The sequence below is a fragment of the Bacillus rossius genome, assembly GCF_032445375.1.
Source record: "Bacillus rossius redtenbacheri isolate Brsri chromosome 9 unlocalized genomic scaffold, Brsri_v3 Brsri_v3_scf9_1, whole genome shotgun sequence".
Lineage (NCBI taxonomy): Eukaryota > Metazoa > Arthropoda > Insecta > Phasmatodea > Bacillidae > Bacillus > Bacillus rossius.
The window spans coordinates 16,192,014-16,215,751 of NW_026962012.1; the positions used below are offsets into that span (position 1 = coordinate 16,192,014).

General features: G+C 37.3%; 1 protein-coding gene across 3 annotated transcripts in view; it reads left to right on the forward strand.

Annotated features, from left to right (window-relative positions):
* The window catches only part of LOC134542643 (phosphatidylinositol 4-kinase beta), a 98,479-nt gene extending 80,483 nt beyond the window's left edge, over window positions 1-17,996 (forward strand). For 2 of the 3 annotated variants that reach the window (XM_063387048.1, XM_063387050.1), the window contains 2 exons: window positions 1,679-1,863; window positions 17,157-17,996. In XM_063387048.1, the coding sequence (XP_063243118.1) occupies window positions 1,679-1,863 (185 nt within the window). In that variant the 3' untranslated portion in view covers window positions 17,157-17,996. The remainder of the gene's footprint in view (window positions 1-1,678; window positions 1,864-17,156) is intronic. The other variant, XM_063387049.1, reaches the window with a different exon arrangement.
* Window positions 17,997-23,738: the final 5,742 nt, after the last annotated feature.

Genomic DNA, 23,738 nt, shown 5'->3' on the forward strand with positions numbered 1-23,738 from the left:
TTGTTTACAAATTATTTTTTAAGAAAAATTCAGATGGAAATATATGATTGTAATACATATTCTGTTGTAAATCTAAATACTGTAGGTAGGGTCTGCAGGCTATTATTATGCAGTTAGCACTATGATTGTGATTCAAAAACCATCATGAGATACTATGTATAGTGTGTACTTTTGCTTATTTATTATACATCTCATATTATTATATCTCATATCCAAGGCAATCAATATGCATCAAGGAGTGAAGCAATTAATCATTGTGGAATAGTCATTGGCCATTCATTTCTTGTGAATTTCACTATAGGTCACTACAACTTTTGCACGCCTTGGGTATTTACTAGGTTCAATTATCCCTTCAATTTCAGACACTATGAATTGCATTTCGTTCTTTGTATATTTCATAGATTTATATGCAGTGGTCTCACTTTTGAGAGTTAGATTGTCAAATGGTGAAGGTATGGATCATGGTACATTCAATGTACATAGTTAGAATATATTTTATAGGCTGTTTGAAACCACCGAATGGAATTTCCATGCTTTAATGCTGTCCTAGAATGTTATGCCCAAGTATTAGGTCAATGCATAATTCGTGAAGTACGTTGTGAGTATATTTGCACGCCTCCATATGAGACCTTACAATAGTCAACAATATTTGAGCACAATGATGTAGAAGCCAAAGAAACTTCTCTGGCAGGATTCAACTTGAGATTATCTGTAGTAACTATAGTGCTCTTCCTGTGTCTATAAGAGCATAGGTAAGTATGACATTTAGTTTAACCATTATGACCGACCTGGAAAGACAGGCTGGTGGAGGTCACTGCCGAAGAAGTTCCGCTAGAGGGCTTGCGTACCTTAGCGTAGTGGCCTTTCGTCCACAAGTGTTACATGTTGAATTTATAGCTGAATACATTTCTCGAGGATTCCCTGGATAGCCACAAAAGTAGCATTTAAGATTTCCAGCAATAGATGATGTTTGTGATGCTAGTAAGTTGATAGTATTGTGCCCATTATTTTTTAACGAATCTTGAGATGTTTCAGTATTCACTGGGATTATCGGTTTATCGACTATCAAAGTGTTTATGGGCCATCTTCAATGAACTAGCTTGATCAAAAGAAGCTTTGAGCTCCGGAGTAGTATTTTCTTAAAGATGCTGGCGTATGTAAGAAGACTAATAAAGGCATCCCCAATACTATCGTTGCAGTATTTTTCCGCTCACACAGCTTGAAAATTACAGTCTGTGTGCTTAGTTTTAAAGTGTTTGAAAAAACTGATGTAAAGTTTTTTTATTTTTTTTATTGCCTTGTTGCTAGTAATATATCTTACAAAAATATCATTCTTTGAATTCATGTAGAGTTTGTAAAGTCATGGTAGCAGTTTCGTACCTACTACAATCTGCCTCTTATGCATACACCAAAGAGCAATATAGTCTATTAATAAATCTAATTTTTCATTATCCTTTAATTTGCAAGCACTCACAAAATTCGATATTTGTTCTATACCAATAAAATTTATGTTTACCAGCATCTCTTAAACTCAGTTCTGTATCAGATCTTTCTAGGAATGAGAATTTATCCATTTTTCAGTTGAGTTTATAAAAAATTGTGAATAAAACCAGCCTCTGTATGAAATGTGAGAACGCTGTGCGACGCGTGCCACCGGGAACGGCGTGGATGCCCGCAGGCTCGCAGCTGGCGTGCTTCAAGTCGGGCGCGGCGACGGTGCAGGGCCTCAAGAACAGGTTCCACCTGAGCCTGACGGAGGAGCAGCTGCAGCTGCTGGTGGACAACCTGGTGGAGGCCAGCATCCACTCGCTCACCACCAAGCTGTACGACGGCTTCCAGTACCTCACCAACGGCATCCTCTAGGTACACCGTTCCTGTCCTCCGCTTGCACGCCGTTTAGCTTGAATGTTGTCACACCAGTTAACAATGTGTAAAAGAATTTCAGTAACTGTGTAGGGCTGTGCAAATTGCACTTTTTTTTTTAATTTTATTCAATATGAATAACATATTTTGTAGTATATTGCATATACTTTTTTTTTTTAAAAAATGTATTGTGGAGAAATCTCAACACAGAAAATTATAAGTTCTGATTTTTCAGGTATTTTGCATTTGTAATATTTTATTTTTTAATTTTTTTAAAATGTACAGTATTCGTGTATGAGCATTGTCAAGTCACTAAGGAATTGATTTATATTAGGAATTTTATTAAAATAAATTAAAAAGATGATGGACTCAAAGTTTTTGTTTGGAACATTCATTCATGCTTGATCATTTGACATGAACAGAAACGTTCATCTGAGGTAGGCTATACAGCATTAAAATATATTTTATTGAGCTGTTATGAACTGTCTTTGAAATAACAGAGATAGTAGCTATCCATAGTATTTTGCTGCGGAATGTATTATTTTATGAATTTTAATTAAATGACCTACGCGTCGTAATAAGGAAATATTTTGACTGACACTGATAAGAACTTTGTGGTGAAAGTTCACCATAAACTGCATTTAAAACTGAACCCCAGTTATATGAAACATAGTTGCACGAACATCTGATTTTACTAGTTCAGTGTGATATTGGAATTATCGAAGTCACTATGGACTTTGTGCTATGCAATGAGTTGCTAAGACCCGATGACGATTAAGACCCAGCTACTACGGGTTTACCACTTACAAGAAGAGTTGAGAACTGTTTTCAACCAGCAACCAGTTGGAGAACGGTACAACGTTGGAGATTCGTCGGCCGTCGCAGTACGGAGTTCAGGACCTATGTGGTCTTCAGATATACATAACAAACACATTTATTTATATAAATAAAGCATAATAAATTATAATGAAATATTTTCAGAGAAAAAAGCCAGTAGGTAGTTATATCCACTTAAATAATGAATCAACCCTTTGTCTTACAGAACCCAACCCCTCAGAATACTGAAATTATCATGGTCATTGGGTCGTTTGGCTTGAAAATCTGCGGCTGGGAAAAATGTAGTGGACTGGGGTGGAAGTGCATAGGTGTGTCAGTAGGACATAAGAATGGACATACATCATATTGGAGAAGGGGGTGGGAGTGATTGTAATGAAAAAACTTGGCCACCCAGCAATGGAAGAATTAGACAGACGGAGTAAAGTTCTGGTCTTGTGACCTTGAAGGCATTTGGAGCAAGGGGAAGTGGACAAAAAGAAGGAAGTTTTGAGTGCTGAATCAGCACGGGCCTCTGTAGATACTTGATTATCTTTCCTTCCTGCTTGAAAGCAGTGTGCACCAGCAACAGGAGTTCATTGAGTTAATAATATCATCTCTGCCTCCCACTACTGCTCCAGCGCCATCATGTACCATAGATTTGGGTATAGCATACAATAATTTTTAACACTGAATTTCATCCAATGTACCATAATATGACACAATTTATTATAGCTATGGTCAAGGTGCCATTGTTATTGTGCATTCGCATCTTTTTGTTTTATGATTAAAGAATAAATTAAGTTACTAAAGATTAATGGATATTTGTGAATAGATAAGGCAATTCGGGAATCAGGCAGATGGAAGCAGAACTGGTGCCGAAGGCTGCCAAGTAAGGGTATGTAGCGGGGAAGGAGACAGAGTCTCTGCTCAGGTATTACAGGCTACCAGGGCTGTGCAAGGGGCAGACGGACGGTGCAGACTAAAGGAGAGCCAGTTGTAAGGAGGCAGATAGGTAATTGTTCATGTGGCTACAAATGAGGGGGATGGACTGACAAATGGTATCTGAGGAATGCTCCATGCAATAAGGAAAAAACCAGTGGCGACAGACATTGTAGTGTGTGGCAGGGTATCCGTTGTTCCAATGAACTGGAGGCTGCAGAAGGTGCACTGAACAGAGATGGGGTGACAACAGTAATGCATATGTGATTTTAATTTGCCTTTTAAATATTTTCTAAAATATATTGCTATCATGAAAACATCCAATACTATAAAGTTCTCACTTTTGAAATAACAATATCAATACTAAAAATTATCTGAAAAACTAGCTCACTGCAAAGAGCATTATAACCTACTTGGAATACAAGTTAAATAAATAAGAGATTGTAAACAATATGAGAATGACTGGCCAAGTTATGTTCAAAAATTATTTAAATTCTCTACATCTCATAAAACTACTACCGTGTTTTCTCGCATATTCGTTACACATTTTATTCTAAAATCAAGTTTGAAAAGTAGGGGTGCGAATTTTATGCAAGATAAAGTTATTCATGGAAAATACGTTTATTTAAAAAGTGAAGTATAAAAGACCACGCCAAACAATTCAAATTAATAAGTCGTGTAACAAAAACCCTTCTTCAACTTTTAATAGAAAAACTAAATCTGTGATCCGAATGTGAACTTGAAGGAACGTGTAACTGTAGTACAAACGAGTGTGTGCGGGCCATCAAATGTAGTTAACTCGGCAGTTGACAGAGAGCATGCGTTGCATAAGTCGGCGAGATATCGATACTCGACTACGTGTGCGCGCTCTATACGGGAAGCAACATAACCAATCATGAATGATGCGCTGGCTACATCATTATAAGCTGTACACCGTGGAGACGCAAACAAACAGATAAAGGTTATAACGTTTAAAAATGTCTTTAAGAGAAAATGTACACCTCGGACAACTCCGTATTTCCGTTAATTAAATAAGTAAGTGGTAATTTCCAAATAAATATTATATTTCTACTTTAAAATACATTGTTTTATACGGGGAAAAAAAACCACACAAAGTGTTTGGGAATCTAATAGCGGGATCAAAAAACATCATGCGACGTTTACGCGAGAGGTTTTTTTATCCAAATTTTGACGCCCTAAAATATAGGTGCGACGATTATGCGAGAAAAGAGGGTACTCAACTCTGTGTACACCCCTTCGGTCCTCAAGGCCTAGATAAAATATCACTTGCCTTCACTCGTCGCTGTTGCTGCTTACAATCACCAACACTAGTCGTCTGCTCCCAACAGTACGGTAGCGAGCGGCGCACTCGCTCGCCTCGTGGTCTCGTTCTAATGCACACCTCGCTAGCGGAACCTCTTTGTCATCTCCAGACACTGAGCTGAAAACCTAAATGGCTCGGTCAGTGCCTCTGCTGCCGGCTCTTCTGATGTCTTTTTGGAGAGCTAGCAAAATCGCAACTACCCAAGTCCAGCTAAACCAACTGAATAACCAATTTAAAAAACTTGTGTTCAGCGCTGCAGTAAACACAATTCATTGAACATCACTACATACTGGTAACTTCCTATTTATCGCTGTCCAGTTTTATGACAAACAAGACATTGCCATATAAGCTGCGTGCCCCTTTTCCAGCCAGCCTGCTCAATGTAACTGTCCCAGTGTTCGGCGTCTCCGTCTTCGGCAGTGACACATCTCACTCCTGCCAGCCTACCTACCTCGCAGCTCCCACGAGTCCGTACCAAACTTTAACTGACGGTTACCTTAATTTACTGACGGCAAAGTTTAACCATTTATGCGTTCAGCGAGTGACTTGTACTCGTATAGTGAATGCAACTCTGCATTCGTCTTGCCTGTTACCTCTTCACTCGTTTCCACTATGTCCTGGTCTTCGCAGTCCTCCAGCGTGGATGGCGAACTAAGTCCTTCTCTTGAATATTAAAGTGGCATCTTAACCAGATCAAAATTCAAGTCCATAGCGGTGGTGGTGGCACACCATCGGGCAGCGTGATGTTCTTGGCGGCACGACACTAGCTTGCTGTTGGCCCACAGACTGTGGTGTACTCCCGCCTGGCAGGTGGCCTATCTCTTCGGGGATGAATGAGGCTTGCCGCGTGGCTGCTACCAGGCACTGGCTCTAAGTCAGGTTGTACAACCCTAATGAGAAAGTTACTGCGTAAAAATTACAACCGTAATAAATTTGATGTCAATATGTGATAACTTTGAAAACTATTTTCGGTTAGTTATTCCACAAGCATTAAAAGATTATTCATTTAATTGAGTAATTTTTTGTTCTAATTTTTCATAATATTATTATTATTATTATTATTATTTAAAAAAGCAGATCACAACTTACATCCCAAGTCCAGAAAATTTTTCACACTTATCAACTGTCGCTCGTCGCTCATTTTCAAAAATATTTCATCCCTTAGTTAAACTTTTCAGTAGGCTAAATCATTCTGAGATAACGTCAGGGACCCTGGGCTGCCACCGAATCCTAGCGTCAAATTTCCAGTTTTTAAAAAGATAAAATACAAAAGTTACTATTCAGCCTGGCCCCAACCAGCAGGCATGAAGATCACAGTCTCCAATTTCACATGAAAATTTTGGAGTTGCCGACGACACAACTGCACATAGCAACAATTGAGCGACAACCGGTTGTATAGCGTAGCTGCCTTTCCTTACAAAGGTGGAAACAAAGAGAAAACAGCGGGCCAACCACCCAATCACGAGACACATGACCATATATGGAAAAATATGCGCCAAAATTGTGCCATGGAAGTGTGGAGTGTCACACTGCAGAAATAGTACCCAACGAACATTCTCCTCCATCGCTGCATAGTCATGTGCCTGCGAGACAGGTTTTCCCAACCACGCACTAACTTGTGGCACCAGGGTGTTTTAAACCTTCTAGAATGTCAAAGTAAATAATACATATGTTAATTTTAACTGTCCAAACAAATAGAAAGAAAATACATTTAACTTTATGTAAAACCAGAAAAAAATTAATACAGTAGAATCCCGCCGATGCGACCCCCCTCTGATGCATCCATTCTGTTTATACGACCGTTTTTTGAGAAACCGTGAAAAATTTGAGCAGAGAAAGTCGAAAATTTGTAAAATCGGCTGAAAAACAAGTCTGTTACACTTTGTTGGGCGCTGTGTGTTCACGTTCATCTTGGCGAGAGCTGTACTGTAAGCAGGCAGGCATACAAAAGACGGCTTAAAAATAGATACCACCCCTCTAGACTGTCCACGCTAGCCAATACCGGTTAACTGCGCGCATCACCTGATAGCATCTACGCGCGCGTCTATTGCCGTCCCGGTCCCGTGCCTTTTGTCTTGCGACTGGTTAGTGTGATCTGGCCAGCTGCATCTCAGGTGTCACTGGACACACAAAGCTGTGTTCACTGTGTTAACGACGTCGCCAGGTGTTTGGTTCTCAGCTATTTTTCTATAACATCGCTGACTTCGCACATGCGTAGCTAAACAAAAAAAAATTGCATGGAATTATGCTATACACCTCGGACTCGCCGCATACCCCGAACAGTGGGTTCCAATAAATACTTGCGCTAAGAGAACTCGCGTCACGCGAGTTCGGCTATGCTAGCCGGCTGGTGGTTATTTTCGTTCAAAACATGGCGAAGGAACTTGTGTGGATCAGGTAGAAAACATTCGGCTATAAACGAAAGATATAAGTATCCTGAAATGCTGTGACATGTTTTTGGAGTAGATAATCACAGCGACAGACCGACAGGATGCGCTCCCGCCCTTGCCGTCAGCGATGTTTATTTTGACAGCTCAAGCAATTATCTTTTCCACGGCCCTTCACAGCGTGAAAAAAACACGTTGGAATGCAGACAGAAAAGTAACTATGCAGTAAAATAAATATATTTACGGCACTGCTAAATTTTTCTATTCAATAAAATTTTAGGTATTAGTGATTTTTCAGCAGAAACTGCTGTGTGACTAATAAACAAATTGTATCATAATAACTTAAACTTATAAAGTATTTATTAACGGCGGACAGTCGTATAAGCCCATAACAATATTTATTTTACCGAGAATGGACTATACAACCTGGCTTTTGGCGCACGCAGTGTGGGAGGGGAGGAGGATGCTGACAGTTTCTCACGCAGAAGGTTGAAATAAGGGAGGGAATGTGTTGAAATGTTAGTTGGAAAAAAAAAAGGGGGGGGGGGTTACATGGTTTGTGGCTCTGGGAGGGATGAGTGATGAGCCTTGAAGAATTAGCAGGGTATGGAGAGGTAAGTGTCACGTCACGTATTGACAGCCGCCGCTACCACCAGCCTGGCCGGACGAGTTTCTTACGCTCTCGCAGAAGCTGCCACAGCGGCTTTTCGTGGGGGCGGGTAAGATAACATGACAGCTGAGACGGCTTTTCGTGCGATAGTGGACGCGCCGAGTTCGGCTAGACACTGCCCGAGCGGCATTCACACGATGTATCCGACGATGCGGTGACACCCCGAATTCTCTATTGCGACTATTCCGTTTATAAGTCCGTTTTTCCGGAAACCATGAGGGGTCGCATCAGCGGGATTCTACTGTAATTATGAAACCTTAAGAAAAGATAAACAACATAGTAAATTCTTAGTTGAAGTGTTATTTTAGCAGGGAGCATGAGTATGCCGTGTTACATAATCAATTCTGATGCTGATATCTGTTTTACCTTTATTCTGATTTTGAATCACTGGTTTACAAAACTTGTAAGTTTATGGCTAGTTAGTAGTTACATAATACTTGTTTCTTGTTACAGCTGTGGAAATCAAATTATTCTCTAATATAGCTCTAACATAAAATAAATAAATTAATCAAAAAATTAATGGAAAGACTAAATAGTTTTAATTTGCTCTATTACAATGCTTTATTGTGCCCTAGTACATATCAGCAGGATGAAATAAAATTAAATTAACCAGTAAATAAGACTGTTTTAAATAACATCAGCCATATTTAGCAACATTGATTCAAATTTCAAATAAACATTGTAAATAACTACTAAATATGATTTTCACTAAGATGGAAAATATTTATCGGTTCGGTGTTACTCTTGTGACAGTATCAAATTGCAGAGGTTTTTTTTTTTTTTTTTTTTTTTTTTTTTTTTTTTTTTTTTTTTTTTTTTTTCAATGATTTTCAAAACATCTCATTTATTTTTCAGACTTAACAAAATTTTGTCAAATTTTACATTGATATAAATTACAATATTTGCTATGTGCAGTCAAATTATGATAAAGTATAAGTCCTGAAAGTAATTTTTTAGTATTTACATGGTGCCTTAAACATAAAGAGTTAAACATAATTGCAAGTTTATAGCAGAGCATATCAGTTGAATTAACTTTTCACCGACTCAAGTTCACAGGTGTCACACTTCCTCTGACTTGTAACCCTCTTGTCACTGGTTCTAGTCCCACCTTAAACACAGTTTTGATTTTAATTAGTTAGTAAGCAAGCTGCCTCCCACCAAGCCTTTTGGCAAGTGGCAATGATAGTTGTTGTCTGTCTGCTAAAATAGTGGGGTCTTGTTCTAGAGTGTGTGGCTACTGCTGTAAATGTTTGAATACTAATACTTCGAAAAAACAAATATTCAGTCGTTTAAGAATACGGACGGTTGTGCTGATTCTCGAAAGTCTGGAATAATTTTGGTATCACAGAAGATTTTCTCCTAGAGCAGGAACAAAATTTTCACAGGATTTACGTAATGTTTTAGGGTTATTTATGTGCAGTTATTTGCTACATCTGGCCTCGGAAATTTTGAGAAGACTAGTACACCTAACCCTCAATTAGCATGTCTTCAGATTGCGCGGATTCATTTAGCACAATGTGAATTTTACTGCCCCAGTCTTGAATAGCACGTCTGTAAATTTCAGTTAGCATGAAAACTCCGCAGGAAAAAAAAAAAGTCAAGCACGACGCCACAAAGTCTGTTTCAACTTCTGTAAACAACAGATGTGCCGTGGGATACAGTTAGCCAAACAAGGGGGGGGGGGGGGGGGGGAAGAGATGCACGCGCAGGTCTGTCTACGCTATCGGCTGTTGTACAAACATCAGCTATGGCAAGTTAAATTGCGGCTTTGGAGTGTAAAGGAATAAATGTTTTTACGTCCGCGCGTATGATGCCATGCCGCACCGTAGTCGCCTGGCCACAAACCGGGCCGTGAACTCAGTCTAGCCAGTGGCAGGGAATTCATTCAAACAAAAGCAACGTCTGCCCATTCAGTTGCCGTTAACTGTACGTGCTTGATCACTCATAATGCATCGTGTTCAAGTATTTTGAGACCAAACTAGAAGTATTACGGCGCGCAGATTGTCATGAAGGCCACGCTTATGTTGGTCGCACTTTAGTTTTCAGCAAGTCAACTGTGCGCACAATCGTACAAAATAAGGACTCTTACCAAAAGTTTATATAAGTCTAATGCTGTTGATTGTACTAGCGGGAATATATTTGACATTAGATACCGGAAATGAACAGATGATTCATGTGGAAAAGGTTGTTAAATGAATGGTGCAATGAAAAAATAGTCATTGGCCTGACAGGAGTCATGTGAACCAGGTGGTGTATGCGAATAAGCGCTTTAATTTTTTTTAAATTAAAATGTAACTATCCGGACAGTAATATCGGTTTCACTGTCAGTAAAGTATGGTTCGGAAAGTTCGTGGAAAGGTACGTGACGTGAGTTGAAGGTCACGCCCGGGTGGGCAAGTCAGCCAGCCGACTGACTATAAAGTACAACCACGTATCTCCCATTACGCTGTGTTGTATTTGTCATACAAAGTGTGATGGGAGGCATATAAAGATAAATGGAGTGACATATTTATAGTTGAGTGTTATTCAACGCATTTATATTACGTAAAGTATATATTCCTACACAATTTTGGAACATTAGATAAATTAGCCTTGCTATTTATGGAAACTAATGTTCACAATACCAGATTTCGAATAACACAAGCATTTTTAGGAACGAATTAGTCGTGCTAAGTGAGGGATAGGTGTATAGTAAAGCCATATTTGATGTAGTAATTCGGAATCATTACTTACACCCATGTTAGCTAAAGTACTTTACGGAGAAGAATATTAAAAGTAGATTAGAACTGACAGCATACTGATAAGGATAAATACATCAGTAAAAATCAAAGCACGCACAGGTGAAGGGCTGCCATCTATGTAAGTTCACTTATAATTTCAATCAATTTATCTTTGAACATCAGGAATGAGTTACAGCATTTCAAAACTTGACCATAGCAGCTGCACATCTGGCATACCTGATGTAGAATTTGGAGTGCTTTATGCACCAAGTATACACACCTCAGATATTAGTAATACATTTCTCTGCCCATTTAAAACATTGATCAGAATGTGGAAGCTGCTATGCTGGAGTACAATATGTGGTCGAGGTATAAAATACTCACACACATGTAGTGGAGGTACTTGCCTATCCAAATGCATCACTTTCCCAAACTGTGCAATACACAGTAAGAATATTTTACGTTTATGTGTCTAAGAAATCGATAAGGCTTATTTTCGATGAGTAAATTTATAAAAAGAAGCCATGCTCTCTGTTCTTCATCAGTACAATTTTTTACATGCCCTGTGATCTTCATGGAGCTGTACAATCTGTCCATGTAGAATATTTACCAGCTAGAAGAGACAGCCTTCTTGTGAACTGGGAAGGGAAGGATATTTGAACCAATCACTATGAAGATCCCTTGAACTCAAACCACTGTGAAGGCAAGTCGATGATAGGGCGACAACTAATCTACTAAATAAGGAAACATACCAACTGGAAAAGAAAAGTTTCAGAGTAGTTATAAAATGCATAATGCAAATTTATAGAGATGCAGACTCTAAGACAATGCAATGGTTTGAGCATACCTTACGTCTTGCAGGAGTCGGAATAATGATCCTACCTATGTAGTGTATATAAAGAATTATAAATGTTTTCTTGGTGCTAACAAAAAATATAATTTGCACCGGGAAATATTATCTATGCAGGAGATTACAAAATGCAGGGGTCCCAGGTCTATTTATATTGTTTATCAAGAAACCAAAAGGCAAAAACTTGTACTGTATGATGAAGGTTAAAATAAACTGTAAAAATTCAGCTCATTGACTGTTTATTGGGACAACCTGAAAGAATTGGTTGAGCAACTAAGACTTTTGGTGGTTAGACTAAGGCTGATAGTCTCACACCTGCAAACAGATTTTGGCAAAGAATTTTACAGTACAACTTTCAGATCTTTGAACAGTATGGCATCAGCACTTATCTTCATTTAGTAATGTCAGAGTGTATATAATTCACAAATGGTAATCACAAAGTAGTTGGACATCTTGCCGAGTCTTAGTTCATAGAATTTCGCAGTGCACTCTTACAGGTACATGAAGCCCACAGAAGTAGAGGACAGACGTCTGCTTTAAAGAGTGATCTCTGACACAAAGATGAACGCTCTTTGAAAGCGGTGTCATGAGGGGGGTTTCCGAATCGGCGTACGTTTATACCTTGGGCACGTGGACCCGGCTACCGACTCTGTCCCAGGGCCGTGACGTGACCCGTGTGGAGCTAGCACTCACCGGCCCGCTCTCAGCGGCGGGCACGCTATGTTACTGCTCGTGGGGTCACACCTCCGTCTCTGTGCTGGGAAACTCGTGGTCGAGAACTAAGTGCAACGAGTCTGGTGAATATTGAGCTTTATTGGCGCCGACACGTACACTCAAGACGTACACAGAAAACAGCACACAGTCCAGGTTTCTTGCTGACCAGGACACAGCGTGGCCGGCCCCGAAAGTATAATTCCGCCAATTAATCCAAAACTCTCCGGGGAGCTTTAATTAATTAGGTAAGTTATACAGTCTGCCACCTCGAAGGTTGATTAAAAAAGGTTTAAAAAATAGTTACGACGGCTGATGTTAACGGATCGGTTATGAGCGAAAGTTGAAGTCGATGAGGTGCTGAGGTGCGTCCTACCCCGCACGGCAAACGGAAGAGACTGCCCCGGGCGTCATGGCCGCAGGAAGTGCTGAACTTACCGTTAGTACATTAATATTAAAGACAGTTAAACGTAACTATTAAAACCTTTTAAAAATTACAAGTTAATTAAGATTTTAGGATTACATATTACAGATATTTAAGAATTACATTATTTAAAAACATACAGTCTCCACTGCTCCAGCTAGGGTGGGCGCAGTGCGACCGGACACACGCACACACACTTGTTGGCGGGAGGTTTGAATGAAACAGAGGGGTCGGCAGTGGCGTGAGGCACATCGGGCTCAGGGAGGGCGTAGCCCTGGTCGACTTCAGCAGAAAGCTAATGCCATTGTTAGGGTCTGGAAAAATTAGTATCTATTATTTTGCAAATAGGCATATATTATTGTGAAATCAGCATTTTTAATGCAACCATTTAAAAATTAATTTTTATATACTATGTAATTGTTTGTAAATTAAATATTCATATACATAAATAAATACCTAAAAATAGCTCTATTTCAGGTTTGTACAACTAAAAACAATATTTCTATGCCTTTCTTGAACAAAACAACTAAAAAAATTTATCAAATTCTTAGTTTACTTGAAAAATTGGTAATGCTATCAAACATTTTTAAGTTTTTTGGGGATACATATAACTTGGCTGCATTGTAGAGACACGGCACTATAACAAATCATGCTGGTCATGATAACTAGTGTAGAGAACTATTACCAGAAAATCACTACATGGGTCAGGTGTAACACATGGAGGAACGCCAAGTACTGTTGTGCTGTGGTTTACTTTGCACTTCCACCAAAACAAACTGTAAGAGTGTGCAGCCTTTGCTGTTTTTGTCTCATTAGCCAACCATTTTCTTTTCATGTGTGTAAATGATCAAATCTATGGCAAATAAGGTGGATGTGATGTATTTGTGTATTAACTGAAGTGATGTAGTACCAGGTGTAAATTAAGTAATTTAATTATACATGCGCATGTGTCCACAAAGTACGATGATAAGGTGTGTCAGGTCCCTGAAAGTCTGCAACACAACACAGGGTTGTTTCTTCCATGCACTGTTACTGCTTTATTCCTCACCAACTTCTTTAGTGTCCCTCCTCCCTTTATCGAAAATACAGCTCTTGCACCTGCATGTTGCCTGTCTCTCTCTCCACCATGTTGGTGTGGAGTCACAGTGTACGCAAAAATAAAATACAGAAACTAGTACATCATCAAAGTCTTCTCAAAAAAAATTAACAAATTGCATTGGGCTGGGTTTTAAGCAGGTGAGAGTATGACTTCTTTTTTATGATACATTTAATATAGATTGTGTTTCAATTAAGTTCACCTTAACCTTGTTTTATACTGAAAAATGTTTTGAGTAATGCCCTATACTTTTGAATACAGAATACTAAATAACAAGCTCCAGTCGTTAAAGAAGATAGTTTTCCTTATTAAAACCGTTGACCAATTATGTTTTCTTTGAGCAAACATGTAGTTTTTCAATGGTTTTTTTTATTATTCATATGTATGTTCAAATGCTCTTAATATGGACATAATACTTGAATTCTTTTAAGAATAAATCATTTTAGAAACTTTTGTTAACTTTCTTTTTCCATCAAATGGTAATATTTTTCTGAGTTGCAAAGGTAGTATTACGTATTAGTGTCAGTATATCAGTATGAAACTTTAATGGCACTTGGTCCCAGCACGACTCAGGTGTAAGACTACTACATTGCAGGTCCTGTGTTCTGTTGGCATTGTTGCATAACCTCCAGGTTCGTCCATGCTTCAAGCAGAGTCCCACAGACGTGGTGCAAGGATTGTGGTTATGGCTCTTTTAAAGCCATATTTTGATATTTTTACAAGAGAATATGTATGTTGTTTTCAGCCAGTTTTACTGTTTAGATTTTCTAGGGGGGAAAATAAAAAACTGAAATCAGAATGGAATGTTATGAACATTTTTATAGATGACGGGCGTGTGCGAGTACTCAAATTTTTGAATATCAAAACGAATAGTTTGTTATTCGTATTCAATTTGATATTGAATACTAATAGTTCTAAAAAAAAAAAAAATATTTAGTCATTTACAAATACGGATGTGCGGGATCTCGAAAGTCTGGAAAAATTTCAGGATAGCAGGAGATTTTGTCATTGGACTGGGGAAAAATTTTTACAGGATATTCGTAATGTTTTAGGGCTATTTATGTGAGGTTTTTTTTATTTATTTATTTATTTATTTATTTTTGCTGCATCTGGCCATGTAAATTTTGTGATGACTAATATAGTAAAGTCAGATTTAACTCAGTAATTCGGAACCATTACTAACACCCACGTTATCAGCTAAAGTCCAGCAGGTCGTTAAAAATAGATTAGAACTGACAGCATAATGATAAGAATAATTACGTGTCTATAAAAATCCAAAAATTGCAGGGTGTTACGGTTGACAGTTTTCAGATCAGAGGGTAGATACACGGCATGCCAGCTCTGCGATTAGTTTCATTCTAAAAGGTGCGACAAAGAGAGAAAACTTGTATAGATCTAGTATATAAAACATTAGGTCGCCTACTCACAGCGAAGACTCCTAAAGTCTTAACAATCTACGACGTTTTTCTGGTAGATAATACACAGTGAAAAAACCGGTAGGGCCACACTCACATTCGTAGCGTAGTGACAGCTCAGGCAATTATCTTGTCACTTGTCGCCCAAAAAAAGTCACACTAAGAGGAAGGGAAAAACTTTGCCTCTTTTATCAAGCACACATGCACTGGACAAAAAAAAGGAACATTCTAAGTTTATACTGTGTTCCTAACTTAAGTTAAAGAAGCCAAAAAATATAATCCATGAATATTAATATACCTATGTTAATATAAATAATGATTTATTTACACATAGTGTATAAACAAACATTTTAACAAAAAAAAACCGACTTCAAAATAAACAATTCCAACACAAAATAATATGCACTAAAAAGTAAAAAAAAATTGTGTATTCTTCTACAAATTAATAATCAAATTACTTTTTCTACTCATCAATATGTATGTACGATCTATGTGTTTACCACGCAAGAAGGTAGGTAGGTACCAACCCACTTCAAATATAACTCAACACATACCTATGAATAACAAACAATGATCAAAATGTTTTATAGAGTTCTCCTAAGTAAAATGAAATGAAAAATATTAGACTACTTAAAAGTCAATCAAATTATTATGATAATATAATGTAGTTACAATTATTGTTATTTTTGGAGTCGGTGTCAGCCAAGTATGCTAGTTTATTTGTTTCCTTGGCTGACACCGACTCCAAAAATAACAATAATTGTAACTACATTATATTATCGTAATAATTTGATTGACTTTTAAGTAGTCTAATATTTTTCATTTCATTTTACTTAGGAGAACTCTATAAAACATTTTGATCATTGTTTGTTATTCATAGGTATGTGTTGAGTTATATTTGAAGTGGGTTGGTACCTACCTACCTTCTTGCATGGTAAACACATAGATCGTACATACATATTGATGAGTAGAAAAAGTAATTTGATTATTAAGTTGTAGAAGAATATACAATTATTTTTTTACTTTTTAGTGCATATTATTTTGTGTTGGAATTGTTTATTTTGAAGTCGGTTTTTTTTTTGTTAAAATGTTTATTTATTTTTTTCATTTTTAGGGACTCTAAAGTATTATTTATTTTATACTTTTTAATTTAAGTTCGTAAATATAAATACAGGTATGAAATGTTTTTTAAACTACCTCTTGAAGTCACGTTTAACCAAATTAAATGAAATTAAAATAACAAACTTAAAAAAAAATGTTGCTATTGCTAATTAGCGCCATGGCAGGCCCCTAAGAATTGAAGAGTTACGTTACTTTGTCATGGATCCCATGATCAGAACCTAACCAAACTCTCATTAAAATACCCTTGAAGTACGTCTTTTCCAATAAAAAAAAAAATATCGAAAGCGGTTGGCGTGATATTGAGTTATTCGTCCTTTTGTCGCGCACACATTTAATGAAAATGTAAGACTTATATGGTTTTCTCATGGATGCCATTGTCAGAACTGGACCAAATTTAAATGGGACCACACGGGAAGCACCAGCTTTCAAATGAAAAAAGAATCATCAAAATCGGTTCACCCAGTCGAACGTACTGAGGTAACAAACATAAAAAAAAAAAACATACAGTCGAATTGATAACCTCCTCTTTTTTTTGAAGTCGGTTAAAAATATAAACAAATAAGTTTAAAAAAATTAGACCTACATTAGGTACCTGGCACGCGATTCTAACTAAAAAACTTATATTCGCCAGGCCTCATAGATGATGAAAAGTGTAAACTATATTTTCATTTTTCAATAATGATGTTGCATTCTAGAACCATTGAAAAATTTAATTTGATGGTTTTAAATATAGAGTTTGCCACAGATTTCTATTGAAGGAATTGGTGTGTATTGCCCAGTCTGTAGAATGTTTCCTGATTGGTTCTCTTTCTTTCCCAGGCAGTCAGCGTCAGTGTCGCAGTCTTGGCTGAATGAGGACTGAACCTTCCACGCGGACAGTCACGCCTCTGTGCCACACAACAGTCTTTGGTTTATTCCTATCGTGTGTGCGATGTGATGTTGAAATATTGAAACACTTGCATTTCGTACGTGAAGAAGCGAGGATTTATTCTCAATGTCCATCAGTGTAAAAAAAATTTAAAAATACTCATTTCAACTATTTTTGTCATGTCGTACATAGCAGAGAGTTTATATAATTCTTAATTGTAATCTTTTGTGATGGTCTGAAGATTCTTTCGTATTCCTTGTGTACGTTCCATGTTCATTTGAAGTTTGTGAATACACATACAATACCGTATTATAGTAAAATGGTAATTAATTTTTGACTTAATATGTTACATAGTGTATGTAGTATTTTATACTTATTGCTAGTGTTAGCAAAAGCAATGCAGAAATATCATATGTTAATAGTAAGGTTAAAATAAATACTGCTTACGTCCATTTTATAAACTGGGGTATGGAATAGTTAGTATCTTTGCTCACTATCAGTCATTTTTCATGAACTGTACAACAGAATCCTTGTGTTTTGTACATTTTGTTACAAGTTGAATTTATGAAATGTGTATGTAACATGTTTAAAAATATAAGTTACCCAGTGACATTGCAATGTTTCTGGGAAACCATTTTAGATTCTTAATTTATCGATATTAAAAATATGTTTTGAGTATTAATTGGTAAACTTCTTGCTGTGTTTAAATTATATGAACTTGATCATGTGAAACTACTGGTTTAAGGTGCATATCTTGACAACCAAATACAATACTATTATATGTTTCATTATCTCATGTGTGTTGTTTTTTTATTATTTACAAGATAAATTTGTAGACAGTACACCAATACCTTGTATAGCACGTCTTCAAATTGCACGAATTCATTTAGCACAATGTTAATTTTACAGCCCCAGTCTTGAATAGCACGTCTGTAAATTTCCATTAGCACGAAATCACCACAGGCAAAAAAAAAGTTGGGCATGATGCCACAAAGTGTGCTTCAACTCGGTAAACAAGAGATGAGCCGTGGCATACAGCAAAACAAAGGGGGAAGAGACCAGTTTTGACAAACATCAGCTATGACAAGTTGAGTTGTGACTTTGAAGTGTAAAGGACTAAATGTTTTTTTACGTCCGCACGTATGATGCCATGCCGTACTGTTGTCGCCCGGCCACAGACCGGGCCATGATGAACTTTCTAGCCAGTGGCAAGGAAATCGCACGCACAAACACAAAACAATGTATACCCATTCGTCTGCCCGTAACTGTACATGTGCAAGCACCTGCAGTTTTAATCATATTGATATCATGGCTTCCAAGTGAGATAATAATGCATTGTAGTCAAGATTTGAGACAAAACTAGTAGTATTATTGTGTGCAAAATATAATGGTCGCAATTTAGTTTTAAGCAAGTGAACTGTGTGCATAAACGTACAAAATAAGGGCTCTATCAAACATTTATACAAGTGTTGGTTGTACTAGTGAGAATATACATATAGGACAACAGATACCAGAACAGAAGTGAGCATGAAAAAAGTTGTTAAATGAATGGTGCAATGAAAAAATAAAATCACGGGCCTGACAGGAGTCATGTGAACCAAGCAGTGATACGTAAATAAGCACTTTAATTTTTGAAAAATTAAAATGTGAATGTCCTGACAGTAATATGTATCAGTTTTGTTGCCAGTACAGGATGGTTACGAGAGTTTGTGGCAAGGTTCGCGACGTGAGTTGAAGGTCACGCCCGGGCGGGCAAGCCAACCAGCCGACTGAAGAGAAGTACATAACCACATATCTCCCATTACGTGGTGTCATAACTGTCATACAAAGTATTCGATGGTAGGCTTATAAAGAGAAATGGTGTGACACATTTATATTACATAGATATATTTCCCTACACATTTTGGAACACACAGAGTAAATTAAATTAGCCTTGCTATTTATGGAGACTAATGCTCCAAAATACGCAATTTTGAATAACCTGGACATTTTTAGGAATGTGTTAGTCATGCTAAGTGAGCGATTGGTGTATATAAAATGTACATTATTATCATTACTACTACCACTTTAGCTAAGCCAATTTCAGATTTTGCCTAAGCCTCTGATATATCTGCCTGTGCCTACTGTGCTTTGATCCTGGGGACCTACACATTATTTTAAAATTTAGGAGAACAAAGAGTATATTTAACATTAATACAAAAATAATTTACAATATGTAATAATATTGAAACCAAGACATTTCTTCCAAAATGTTTTTCTCTAGATTTTAAAATTTTGAATACAAATTATCAATGTTATGTACTTGTAAATCACATAGCACAAGTAATCTCCAACTCTGGGCTGGACGATTTCGGCGGCTCACAGAGCTGGGAGCCCTGGAAGAGACTACTTGTGCAAATATTCGTAATTTTGAATATGAATAATAAACTATTTGATTCAATCACTAATACTAACACTTCGAAATAATGAATGTTCGTTTGCTTACAAATATTTTAAATAGCATACCTTGTGAGTTTGTTACGTGCCAACACACACTGCTGAAGTTAAGTCATTTGTGGTTTGTACTTTTTAATGTTTTAATGGAACTTCACAATCAAAAACATTAATAAACAAATTTTTAAACACCGACTTTTTTTTCGCTACTGTCTTACTGAACAGTACGGGAAAACATTTTGTAAACTATTTAAAACCCGCCATATATGTTATTTGAAACTTGAAAATTATTGTGTTCTTTTCGTCACATGCACCAGAAGTGGGGAAAAAATAAACATCAACAACCATGGACTACAACACCACAAAACACACATACCAGTGAGATGGGCATTAAAAGAAGTAAACGTCTATGACGAATAAGACTTTTTGATTCAAAAATATAAAAATAAAATGTAAATAATGGTTTAAGATTCCGATTTAAATTAGCAGAAATTGTGTTTGTAATATTGCTGAACTAAAATTCAAAACATAAAAACTCATGAATAACTAGGGTTTAAATTAGGGGTGTACAGGATTCTGACTTTGGGGGAAAATATCAGGAGGGCATTACTTTGGTTTTCCTTTGGGAGAGAATAATATTTTTCCCGGTATTTTTGGGAGTAGAAAAATTCTTACATTCAAAAAAATTTCAGCTTCTTTCAACAACAGCGGGCCATTTGGCCTACAACAAAAGAACAGACAACTAATGTTTATGATTGAAAATATATTAAAATTCTAGATATTCCAATAAAAAAAGTTCCCAGAAAATGATATACGTACATTAAGATTATCGTTAAAATTTACAAATGAACGAGCAAGAAATCTGCCTGAAATGCAGCGCTGAACAAGACATTATTTTAATAATTTGCTGCTTTGTTATTTCCTGTGCATATAACACTCAATACAATTTTATATATGTATTAATTATTGTTTTTACTTGTTTTATGGAAAAATCAAGAAAGAAAAATTAACGAAAATCATCAGGGACAAAGTTACTAAAGGCCCATCTACAACAATCTGTCACATTCTAATGTAAAAGATGATACACTGTCACACAGAAAACTGCCCTGTCTACAATTGTGAAGTCCAATTTCCGAATGTCCTGAATATTACAAAGTAGTCACTAGAGCGCATAAATGATTTACAATTGCTTTTTGTTTAGTGTTTTCATGCATTTTTTTGAAACGGGAATCAGAAACTCAAATATCGTGAGAATTCTGTTCTGTTCTGTGCTATCAAAGGATACAGATTGGGACAAAAAGTTCAAGTTGACCAATTTATTCAGACCATCGCCCACACCACACATGATGTCAGAAGGTCACGTGGACCAATCAGCGAATCAATGTTTGTTGGACACAGTTTATGACATTGCAATTGTAGATGAGCCTTAAGGGGTGAGGTTGCAGTATGGCCAACAAGAGGTAGGTCACATATTTTATGCCAATTTTTAGTGTAAAAAAAATACTGCGATCCAAATGTGAATTTTGGGTTTTCAAATAATATTATTGTACTGTGTAGTTGAATAATAAATATAACTCCACGAGTAAGTATAAATTGTTTAATCAAAATATCTCAGCAGTCACGTGAAATTCTGTGAACATTGTACGTGTGACGTTCGCGACGCTGGCAAGTGATGCGTCTGTTGCGCTGCAAGGAGAGGAGAGGAAAATCTAAAAATAAACCGGCCAGAGAGAGAGAGCAAGAGAGTGTGTGCATGTGGCAGTGTTGATTGTTCTCCCTCCCTCCCTCCCCTTAACTGACACCCACGCAATTAACGTGTCTATCTTGACAGGTGTTCATGACACAACTGTGCCCAATCATTATTATTTATGAATGAGATTTCCCACGCTTTCAACCAATTTTAATGCACTGAGGACGTAGGTACATTCCACACCGCCAAGTTTTTTGGTATCACTTGTTGTCTCGCATATTTCTCACCAGTTTTCCAAATTGTCTCTATTACAATATTTGCAGCACAAAGGCGAAAATTTCTTACTATACTTTGCAGTAAAATATATTTTGTGCAGTACATAGAAGTATTTTTGTTTATAGGCCTACACTATGGCTTTTATTACTTTCCATTATAAATAGACTAATTCAACCTGGTTTGTTCCTTGTAGTCAGCATCTCAGATGTTTGGTAAATGTTTTGGGTATTTTTTCTTTTATTTGCAGACCAGCACCTGAAACTGTCAGTTAAAGAGTTTTCTCAAATGTAGTGTCTTCAAAGCGAGAATCTTTAGCCACCCCACATATATAAGAACTGGTTTTCTTGCATGAAAACAGAACATTTTACTAAATCTGTTTTCCAAAAAGATCACAAACTTGAAAGATGATGTAACTCATATGAGTGTAAAGAATTTCATGTATCTTGTATAGTTTCTTTAGGTTTAGTTCACAAAAGCAGTGATTCCCAGTTTTGTATTTTTGTAGAAGTTACTGTTGTGGTAAAAACATTTCAAAAATTATAAGTTTACTGGCATGCTCTGTAGCTTATAATGTTACCTATTTCCCCGGTTTCCCATGTGAAATCTGATATTCCCTCTCAAATTTTTCCTGAAGCTAAATTTCCTTTTTCACACACCCCTAGTTTGAATATTTAAATATGAGCTCACTTAATCATAGTTTGGGAAAACAGCTTTTTAAAATAAGATTCACGTTTTTCGTAACATAGATTGCAATTGATTTCACAGTATTTATGTTTTGCGAAAATTTTCTGCGTGTAAATGTAGACTAGCAGGTTGTCGAAAATAAGGTGAATAGGAACTGAAATGAAAGGTTGGTTGGTTTGCTTAGGTTAGCTGCATAACTTAAAAAATTTTCATAATTTAAATATTTTACAAACATTTTCGATATAATTATTGTAGTTGACTAACCTAACCAACCTTTCACTTGAGTGTTATTTGTCTAATTTTACAGAAGTTGTTAAATATTGTAAAAATAAAAATTTTTGGGGGGTTTTAAAACTCATTTTTAATATTTGAATTTGATATTTGCAAATAATTTGGTTTTGATATGCATATTGGATTCAAACTAAAAAAAACAATATTTGCGCAGGCCTAGTAAATTAATTGGGAATCTTTTTGACATGTCTCGTATAGTCCTACAAGTGCTGTGGAAAGACAGTACGCATCTTACTCAACTACACCCTGCATCCGAGTTTGACGCACCAACACCGGTGACATTGCCCTCACTCCAAGTCGGGGAACTGGTATGGATGATGAAGCATAGTTCAAGCAAATCTAGTTGGGTACCAGGTATAGTACATGGTCATTCTGGAGCTCGAGCCTATGACATTCGACTAGACTCTGGGTTGCTGGCCATGAACGTTTCTGCTGACTATGTACGTCGACGATTTGCTGAAGAACCTGGAGATGACGTTGATGACCCCACGAGGATGGTCGATACAGGTGCACCTCCATCTGTATTACCATTATTTATTCCACAGAAGTTCTGAGGGATGTAGTGCTCACATGTCAGGACATAGTCATGCTGCATCAACGTTGGGGGTGGCTTATCCGGCTTATCCCTTGGGTACTGTACATCAAAACAGGCATCAGACACATTCACCTGATACACAGGAAGAAACTGGTGCTACAACGTCAACACTGTCACCTGCACCATCCAACCAAGAAAATGACTGTGCTACATCTGCAAGAGTGGCTAGCTCATCACCAGCAGCTTCGCCTCCCCTTCATGATGCTGCTACCCGTACGACCTGCTCAGCACCAGACTCTCCATTTCTGGGCTTTCCAGAAGCGTCGTGCCCAGCAGCTTTACCTCTCCGTAGAGGCGGTTCACCTGACCAGGTTCCCCACCAGAGCTACAGTTACCAGCTGTGGGCGTATATCTCGATGTCCCCTCCGGTACCAGTGATCAGTGGAAGTTAAGTTACATTCTAGTGGGGAGGGGTGTTATGGCCACACATACAACAACTGGCATCAACGCGGTGTGCAAGGCAGACGTACATCTGGCAACACAGCAGCGGCCAGGCAGCAATAACATGGTGTGATGTCGGAACCGCGAGTTAAAACATATTGCAAGAGAACTTAACAAGAACCA